Source organism: Synchiropus splendidus, chromosome 11 (assembly GCF_027744825.2).
Source record: "Synchiropus splendidus isolate RoL2022-P1 chromosome 11, RoL_Sspl_1.0, whole genome shotgun sequence".
Taxonomy (NCBI): domain Eukaryota; kingdom Metazoa; phylum Chordata; class Actinopteri; order Syngnathiformes; family Callionymidae; genus Synchiropus; species Synchiropus splendidus.
Genome location: NC_071344.1, coordinates 3,824,371 through 3,833,963, shown reverse-complemented (window position 1 = coordinate 3,833,963; position 9,593 = coordinate 3,824,371). Strand labels below are relative to the sequence as shown.

The 9,593-nt window shown below is 41.5% G+C and overlaps 1 protein-coding gene across 1 annotated transcript; it reads left to right on the top strand.

Annotated features, from left to right (window-relative positions):
• Positions 1 to 877: 877 nt before the first annotated feature.
• On the top strand, positions 878 to 7,376 carry LOC128767422 (equilibrative nucleobase transporter 1-like). Its single transcript, XM_053879478.1, has 12 exons — positions 878 to 1,103; positions 1,934 to 2,063; positions 2,657 to 2,703; positions 2,771 to 2,847; positions 3,237 to 3,329; positions 4,713 to 4,852; positions 5,678 to 5,742; positions 5,809 to 5,961; positions 6,057 to 6,164; positions 6,327 to 6,513; positions 6,578 to 6,701; positions 6,879 to 7,376. Exons 1-12 carry the CDS (start codon positions 923 to 925, stop codon positions 7,008 to 7,010), a joined length of 1,437 nt encoding a protein of 478 aa, XP_053735453.1. The 5' UTR covers positions 878 to 922; the 3' UTR covers positions 7,011 to 7,376.
• The last annotated feature ends 2,217 nt before the right edge of the window (positions 7,377 to 9,593 follow it).

Here is a 9,593-nt window from a genome sequence, read left to right as displayed (position 1 = left end):
TTTTCAAGATCTCCTCAATTGTTTGAAAAGCAACATTCCCAGAGGCAACTCTCTGTTTGCCTGCAAAGGGATATTTCTTTGTTTCGAAAAGTAGCCGTGTGTAAATAGGGCCAGAGATGCTCCTCCATGTGCTCACCAGAGGTAGCCGGACTGCCTATAAGTACCGAGTTCAGATCCTCAGACCCCTTGTGAGAGCATATGGTGGTGCCACACGTGGCTGATGCAGTTCCTGCAAGACAAATGCATTGATGCTATGGACTGGGCCGCCTGTTCCCCAGACCTGAATCCAGATGAGCAAATGTGGGACTGTGTGTCTCGCTCAAACGCTACGTTGCTCCGCAGACTGTCCAGGATTTGGTCTAGGTTCCTCAGCAGACCACCCACCGCCACCTCATGCTCAGGTGTTGTAGGAAGGTCATACAGGCATGTGGAGGCCACACACACTACTCAGCCTCATTCTGACTGAGGGATATTACATAAGTAACATCACAGGTTGGATCAGCCAGTAGTGTATTTTTCCACTATAATTTGGAGTGTGACTCCAAATCCAGTCCTCCATGGACTAATCTAGGATCTAGAATATTATTTTACAGTTTCCTTCATTTATTTATTTTTTTAGCCCTCTATACTGGTACTGCTGTTTTGTAGAGTGACTCTGTCTTTTAGGAAACAAAAGGTAAAGTGGGTCTCCTCTGCGCGGCGCCATCTTATGTGGACGAGGTGAGAGTTGAAAAAAAAACCGCCGAGAATGAGGAACTGTGATGCTCAAGAGCCAGAAATGACTGGTTTTGTTAAACTGCTGATGGTGCACTGTTTTGCGAATGTCATACCATCTGTGTTGAATGCCCTGGACCTGTGGTCTCTGTGTGTGTTGACAGTGAGAAAACCTTCCAGAAGAAGCCGTGACGAGAGGATCTGAAGCATGGCATGCCCAAAATTCAAGCCGCTGTTCTTCCTCACCTTCATCACGGGTCTGGTCGAGTGTCTATGTTTCGCTGGAGTCATCTTCGGATGGGCAGCCCTGGTTTTCGTCCTGAAATCAGAGGGCTACTTTGAGTCATCGTGTGTCAACATCACAAGTGCCAACGGAACACAGACCCTGGGTCAGTTATGGTTGAATTCATTGATATTTTTGTGTTTATTCCAGTTGGTTGTCCAATATTACAAGTTCTACACAATTTACTTGACCTAATTTATCTTTGCTACTCTTACAAACTTTTTACATTCACACTTTCAGGCTCTTGCATAAATTAAACTCTTCAGATTACTTCAATGAGAGTAAGAATGTAATCAGTGTTTCATGTGCTTCAATGAAGGAGTTTTCACCCTTAAGAATCAGTCCTACCAAACAGCAACGGGAGTCTGTCAGTCAACCAGGGCACGCTGTTTGTCAAATGCAGACTTTGTGGCTGGGGGGTTCAGAATCTGGTCGGCTGGGCCAGAAGAAAGCACTCATCCCGGATCTTTCCCTCATCTTTGACTTTGAGACCTTCATGCTGGACAATGGCAAGTGGCAAAACATAACAGGAAGTGACTCAGTTCCGTTTGAGTTTGGTTCCCTTGGTTCTTCCATCTGTCCTCCTGTGTTCATTTCGTGAATTCAAAAGTGTGGTTTCTTTGCTGCTGATCATATGGTTTCCGCTCGTACTCCATCCCTGATATCAACACTGTCTTATTTACACAATGTACCAACACCAACCATCAGTAATCAATGTCTGCATTCTTGAGGTGCTCGGTATCATGTTTGTTGAATTTTTGTTTGACATGTTCTAGCTACATTTCCTGCATATTGATGCTGCAATTGGGGCATAAATTAATCTCGAAATTGAAGCAATGATTGAACTCCTCTCTTTAGAGTTCTGTCCTGTGCATATGTTTTGTTTTGTTGTTAAAACATTAACGGGCTTTTCTTTAAAATTGTTCTCTATGACAGATTGCAGAGCTCAGGACGAGCAATTCTCACTGGTCTTCACCATCGCATCCTCCTTAAATAGTTTCTTTACACTGCCCTGTGGAATTTTTTTCGACCGTTTCGGGACCCTGGTGACTCGGATCTGTGCCATGTACGTATGTGGTGCATTTGTCACGGAAAACACTCTCAGCCTTAAGCTGTGTTCAAGCTTCATTCCTGACACACACACAAGTTCAGATGTTTTTTTTTTTTTTACACGCATATTTCATATCCATCCATCACTCCATGTGTTCACTGCATGAACGTTCATGCACTTCTAATCTGCTACAATGATTGTTTTGCAACTTCTGAGTGGTGTTATACTGTTGTTGATCGACTACACATCAAGTGAAGTTCAACCGTCAGTCTAGCATCCAGCTGCATCATATGAATCTGGTATTTCTGGCTCCCAAGTGAAGCCATGCCTAAACAGTCCTATTGTACAAGAAATCAGTTCCTGATTCATGAAAACACTGAGGTTTTGCTTCACGGTGCAGATTGCATACAGTGGTGTATCACCTGCATCTTCCTTCTCCCTTCCTCCGATTCTGTGTTCACACAACTATGTGGTGCCAGATATTCCATGTCTGTCTCCACTTAGACAAAAAGCATGTCATCAAAGTGTGTTCTGTTTGTGAGTGTTAAGTGTAGGATGAGGAAAGAAAGTGAGTTTCTTTGCTAACCTTTGTTTGTTTTTTATCCTAGATGTGTTTACACTGGGGGCATGTTGATGGTGGGCCTCTCATCTCCAGGTAATAGCTCCATAGTGCGCCATTTAAGAAGTGTAGGAACAAACTCTTGGACTTTGGTTTCCGTCAGTGCTTGCCATCCTGCTGTTCCCAGCAATGTGCTGCATTGCGATCGGTGGAGTTCTGATCCTGATCTCCAACATTCAGGTATTTATCTTCTGCTCAGGTAATATATGGCTGTCCTACGCTGAGATCACAGCCTTCTGTAACTGCTCCGATTGTGCCTCCAAGCCCATTGACATTTGCTTTAAATCCAACTGGATTAACATTCATTTCGTTTTTAGAACTATGTATTTCTTTTACTACTGTTCTTTGCTGTTCAACTGTTGCAGTACAATGTGGGGGACTAAAAATTTTGCCCTTATTCATGAATGATCATGTAATTCAAGAATTATGAACGTAGTCAATGTAATTTCTCAATTCATATTTAAAAACAGCAACTATATTACAGTTGTGATTCATTTCCATTTATTGTATCAACTATTTTCAGTTTTCATTCTCTTACATCTGAAAAGTTCATATTTCTTCTTCCTTAGGTTGGGAATCTTTTTGGCCCTCGACGCTTCACCGTCATCACTCTCTACAACGGAGCGTTTGACTCTTCAGCAGCTCTCTTCTTCGTCCTAAAGGTGAGGAACAAGATTTTGACAGGTCGTGTGGGGAGAGAAACAATCTAGATCGTCTTATCAAAACTCTCTATAGGCACATACACTACACTAGTGTTACCGTGTTCTCAACATAAATACATATGCTCAACACTCTCCATTTGTCACGTGTGTTGTTGCGCATCGTAAGACTGAAGTGCGTTAAATGTTCCATCTGATGTCATGATGCTGGATGTGATTGTATCTGTCCTGAAGCAACTTTTCTCATGCAAAGAAGAAACACTGTCATTCATCTTGCACTGTGGATTCTTGGTGATTCAGCAAACTTAGGTAACAGTTGGAGACATGCTCCCTATCGACTTGGTTTCAACTGAAAGATGCTTATTTAAGTGCATTAAACCAGAACTATCGGGAACTATTCTCTTGATCAACACAGTTTCTCTTCGTTCAAATGTGTCGTCGTAGCACAGACTAAAACTATAACCAATGTGTCCTAATTTTGCTGCTTTTTTTGTTCCTTTTCTTTTTGTCACCACCACCACTTCATTAGTAAATATAGCATGTTCTTGTTTTAAGACTAAAATTTTCATCTTTTCATTGGCCATTTTTGTGTTTTTCCTGTTCCCCAAAATACATTCAAGGAATACAGAAAATATATTTTGAAATAAATTGCCTTTTTTATCTAGAAGGTCTTGTCCATAGTTGATTTATATTCAAATTAGGCGCATATAAAATGAAATATTTCAATAGGTTTCATAGCATATTTACACTTCTTATGTAATTACATTTCATCTTAGGTTGATTTTGTCCTTGTTACTTAAGTATATATTTTGGATATTTTTCCATGATGTTTTGTAGTCAAGTTTGGCATGTTGGTCCCGGAACCGTTACAGTTTCTAATGTGGCCCTTTAGGAAATTGAATTGCCCACCTCCAACGTAGCAGAACCACTCCGAGTCACATTGTGACTATCTTGTGAGAGTATGTTGAAGAAAGATGGAGGATGGAATTAGGTGAAGTGTGGGATGGTGCTCCTTATGTACACAACTCACGGTGACGGATGGCACTGTCATTCGGGAGGAGAGCCGTTAAAGAGCAACTCACATCCTAACATTGTTCAGTGAATCAAGGAGTACATTCAAACAGCTCCCTTCCTGTCACAGCAGCATGCAGCTATGCCGTATTGTCATGGTAGAGACATGGAAACTGATAAGGCGATAGCTTCCATCCAGGTGTCATTATCTGTTAAGCAAAACAACGGAAGGACAAAACAGAAACACAATGACAAAATAAAAGCATACAGAAAACAGAGCATGTCAAAGTTTATGAAAGTTGAATTGCTGTTTGAAAAGGCACCAGTGGTTGGTTGCATGTAAGGTAGTCAGCACTGTTTCATGTTTCTCTGCAGCTCATTCATGAATCTGGGATCTCCTTACACCATCTCTTCCTGTTTGTAGCCGCCTGCAGCGTCATTCCTCTGCTCAGAACGTTTTTCCTGTTGCCCAGACACTTTATTCCACACCCATTGCCAGAGAACTACACATTCAGGTCGGGAGTTTTTTTTTTTTTTTTAATAGTCCCTGTTCATTCCACCCACACCATTGTCATCTTTTAACAAGTAGAGATTCTTTTTGTGCTTGCGGAAAGTACGAGAATTCATTAAAATGTTTTCCATTACAGGGGACATATAAACACACACACGTTTGTTTTGCTATTTTTTAAGGACCTCTCATTGCCATAATGCTTCATAATATAAATAATCCTTGGGGGGACAGGCAAAAACGCCCTCACAAGAAGGTGGCTTGTCAAGACTTTTACCCCAATCTCTCCTTCCAAAATAATAAACTTATATTGTCATAAATTGTATCTGTTTTTAAATTAACTAAAATTATTTACTTATTATTTTTAAACCAAAAATCAAAGCGCTGCATTTAGGTTTGTTGCACCATCTTTGTGGGGTCCGCTCATTGACATAATGCTTTCCCCAGCCTCTTGTTAACCAGGACTCTGAAACAAAGTTAAACCTCATTATAATGACCTAGTTATTTTGCAGTCTTCAGCCTCAAATTGAACCTTGTGGGGTCCGGCCAAATGGTCCCCACAAGGCAGAATAAAGACGTATACACACACAGTTTCGTATAGTCAATGGACTAATAATTATAGCTGGACTCAAGAAAAAATAGGAAAAACATCAGAAAATTAAAACACTGATGGTTCCATATTATTTCTGTTTTGGCTCGCTATTGTGTAAATTTTGTTTGCGAGGGAGTTCGATGCCTCTTAGTAAGTGTGTTGCCTCTAAACGCAACTCCACTTGAGGAAATCTTCTGCAAATGCTGTGTGATGCTGATTATAAAATCACTGCATGAACAGATCACCCTGCTCTGCACGCAAGTCACAGACGGCTGAACAGTTGAAGGAGGAGCCTGCTGTACCAGGTAAGTGGAAATGTAAATTACGAGCTGTGTGATTTATCGGTAACACTTCTGTCCTTCTCGATGCAGAGATTCCTGAAAAAACGTTCCGAGAATGTGTTCTATCAAGGCTGTTTTTGCTCCACATCATCTGGTTGTCGGTCATGCAGCTCAGACATTTACTGTTCATCGGCACGCTGAACCCCATGCTGCTCCGTCTGACTGAGGGAGAACCCTCACTAGGTATTTGCTCATACTTGCAGCCTTAGCTATTTTATACCAGCTGCGATTATAACTGTGGTCATTTCATTTCAATAATTCCTGCTATTTGTTTACAGTGAGCGAGTATATCAACGCGTTTTCAATCACCCAGATGTGCGGCGTGTTGTGTGCTCCATGGAATGGACTCATCATGGACAGACACAAGGGCAAGCCTCGAGCTGAAGGTAACTCAACTACAAAACTGGGGTTTTATCAGAAAAGGTGTGTTTCATTGAAAAAAAATGGATATGAAACTTATGCTGGAACTGAAGAGTTCAGGCTATTGCTGTTTCTGAGGCAAAGGCCCAATATACACGTATTAGTAAAGGAAACTTTGGTGTGTGCAGGGATGAGTGAGCAGGAGGCTGATCTCAACTCTTCTTGGCTCTCGCTGCTCCTGACGGCGCTGCAGTGTTTGCTCTTCTCACTGTGCGCGTCCATACCGTCTCTTCCTCTCCAGTACCTCACCTTCATCCTGCAAGTGCTCAATCGCTCTTTTCTGTACGGCGGCAACGCAGCATTCCTCAGTGTGGCGTAAGTGACCACCTCAAAATCCATCCCTCCCTCACTCATTTGAATCGGTTTTCTTGTATTTCAGATTCCCCTCATACCACTTTGGAAAACTGTTTGGTCTGGTCATGAGTGTGTCCACCGTAGTTTCTCTGCTACAGTACCCCTGTTTCACTATTGTGGAGGATGTTCTGGGTGGTGAGCCTTTATATGTAAGCAACTTTTCTGGAAGTTGAAAAGGTTCTTTAGACAGAATATGGTTGGTAGAATATGTCTTTGAGGTTCATGTGGTTCACCCACAACACAACATCTCGGCTACACTAGCATCACTATTCTAGAACAGTACCGTTTCAGTTGTATTATAACATGTCCTTTCTTCTCCTGTGTAGGTCAACATTGGTCTGACCGTTCTCAGCCTGCTGGCCTTCGTTCACCCTCTGTCCGTTTACCTGCACTGTCGAAAACTCATTCCTCAGCGAGCAGCAAACAAGGCACAAGGCCTAAATATACTGGGGTTTTAACGTGGAAAAAATACTTCTCATCTGCACTTGTTCACTTAAAATCTTTTCAGGTGATTGGCGTGCTAGTTGTTGGGTGATATGATGGCAACTCGGTTTTGTTTCTTTCCCAAAGCAAATGATTCTAATAAAGTTGGCTATATACTAAAGATTCCCAACTTTCACCACCTGCTGGAGAATCAATGCCAGTGCGACATTCAGATCTTGTAAATAAAGCAGCTGATCAACATGTTTAGGAGAGAAAAATAATGTCGTCTGAAATGTGAAAACATTTGGCTTTACAAAAGGATTTTTTGGATGATGAACATGTGCTTGCATCGATTTATTGTTTTCTTGTCAGTTGTTTTCATACTGAAGTATATTTCTATGTTTTTCATAGAAAAGAGGGAAAGTTAGGAAGGAAACAATTGCTTTTTCCTTTTCGCTGTCACTCTCTGTATTTGGCTCTAAAATGACAGAGCTACAGTGGTGAAACAATTATAGGTCGAACATTAAACTGAAGAGGTGCAATAATCAGTCAAATCTGTCAAAAAATACTGTGTAGTTTCATCTTTTTTACTTTCTAAATGATATCAATACATATTGTGCTGGTGTGTTGATGGAGCGGCAAGCAGCCTCAGCAAGAGCTCCGGAACAGCCAGACAGGTGACAACATGGAGGTTTCTGCAAAGAATTTGGATGTTATTCACATTCCATCGACATATTCACATTGCTTAGAATTTTCCTCAAGGCGACAACGAAACACGAGAGAGGACTAATCCAACCCCCGGGTGACAGCAACATTGCAATATGTTACTAACAAATCCACTACATCTTGAAACTAATTGCGAAGGCCCTGGGAAGAAGACCAAAGGATAGTTCATCTGAAAACAGTTAACACTGAGCTGGAGCTGAACTGTCCTTCAACATGTTAATTTTAGAGTTGGCGTGCGTGTCTTTTCACTTGCTGCATTCATGCATGTGCGTCATGGATGAGCACAGCCCGACAGCCCCGGAATCTCAGACATTTTCTTGAAAGAGTCGGCAGAAATAGCAGTAAAGGTGGGAGGAGCAAATGGTGAAAACCTGTTAATGAGATGATTCACATACAGAAAACTATGGCAGCGACACATGTCAAGTCTCAGTCTGTCATCTTGAGTCTGGCTGCTCGAGCTGTCGGGAACAAAAATATATGAAGTTGTTATTTTGGTTCCTGCTGTGGATGTACCTGTGTGTCGACTCAGACTTGTGTTTGTAGCTGTTCAGACTGAGCTCACTCAACTTCTGAGGACTGCTGAGAGAGTTTGAACCTTTTAAGAGATGGATGACTGAGTAGCTTGACTGAGAAAGACATGGGTTCAGGTCCAGCTGTTTGTTTCCCCCGGCGCTCTGGTTTCCTCCCAAAGTCCACAACCGTGCAGAGGTTAATTACTAACTCTGAAGTGGGTTGTACAACTTAAAACTTACTTCACAGAAACAATAAATGAACCACATTTTCAACCTTTCATGTCAACATTCCATTTCCTTCTTATCGTCACAGAATCAAGTGAGCCATTTCATCGACTCCCTGAGACACGTCAGAGCACATCAATCTTCCTCTGCTACATTTCTTCACTGACATTAGATGAGATGATTATCTGAGCTTTAGTATTCTCACTCTCAACATGAGTCTGTCTGTAAGAGGGTGAAGGTTTTGACAGAAATGAAGGTCTGAACTGCTCTGCTGTAGTGTTTTAAGTAAAACACAATTTGAATCCCATTCACAAATGAAATTATTTCCCAACAATCTGTGAATACAACCTGGCTGACTGCACATGAAGGCGACAGTCCCTTGCCACTGATCCTAAACATCAAAAAATCACGACATGTGACACCACATCACACCCCCGTGTTCCTGTGTTGGTGTTATAGCCAGGCTTTTGAAATTGTAAACAGACAGCTGTCATGATGGCAGGAGGACATTTTCATAGTATTCAAGACCTCATCATATGGATGGTTGTGGAGAAATTGCAATCTATCTATCTATCTATCTATCTATCTATTCATGAAGAAAGCTCAATTGGTGGTACCGACTCACATTATGGCCGCCTGATCTCAAAAAGAAGTCCATGGAGCTGAAAAATCTCTTCTGCTGCTGTAAGTCCCATCCCATTCATGCCCTATGTAAAGGAATAAAGCGGCTCTGGCACCTCACTTTTGGATGCGCCCCTCAGTTGAGAATTTTCTTTCTTCTATCTTCTTCCAAAGAGGTCATGTCATTGTCTATGTTTCTATCAATTCCATTTTCAGGAAATGCTGACAATAAGATAGGAAACATGGTTACATGTTGATAATGTTCTGGATGATCCTCTAAACCCATAAATCTATTCATGGATTCAAACCTCTCTGTGTTACAGAAGACTTGCACATGCCCAGTGTTTGTACTGCTACCTAGTGTTCTACTCAGTTATTGCTGTTATTCATATTTTAAACGCTACCCAATTAAAATGAAATAGAATTTTTATTTGAGGCAAGCATTCAGATATTAAACTGAATGACTTGTTCACGTAGATGATGCCAAGTATAGAAGGGGTCTCCCATTTTGGGGTCACTGTGAGGAAGTTTCAG

What these genes read in the sequence shown, in the direction of transcription:
- LOC128767422 (XM_053879478.1), top strand. Translation starts at nt 923, where the DNA reads ATGGCATGCCCAAAATTCAAGCCGCTGTTCTTCCTCACCTTCATCACG. An exon ending in GGGCAAGCCTCGAGCTGAAG is followed by an intron (nt 6,165 to 6,326) that starts GTAACTCAACTA and finishes TGGTGTGTGCAG; the next exon opens with GGATGAGTGAGCAGGAGGCT. An exon ending in GCAGCATTCCTCAGTGTGGC is followed by an intron (nt 6,514 to 6,577) that starts GTAAGTGACCAC and finishes CTTGTATTTCAG; the next exon opens with ATTCCCCTCATACCACTTTG.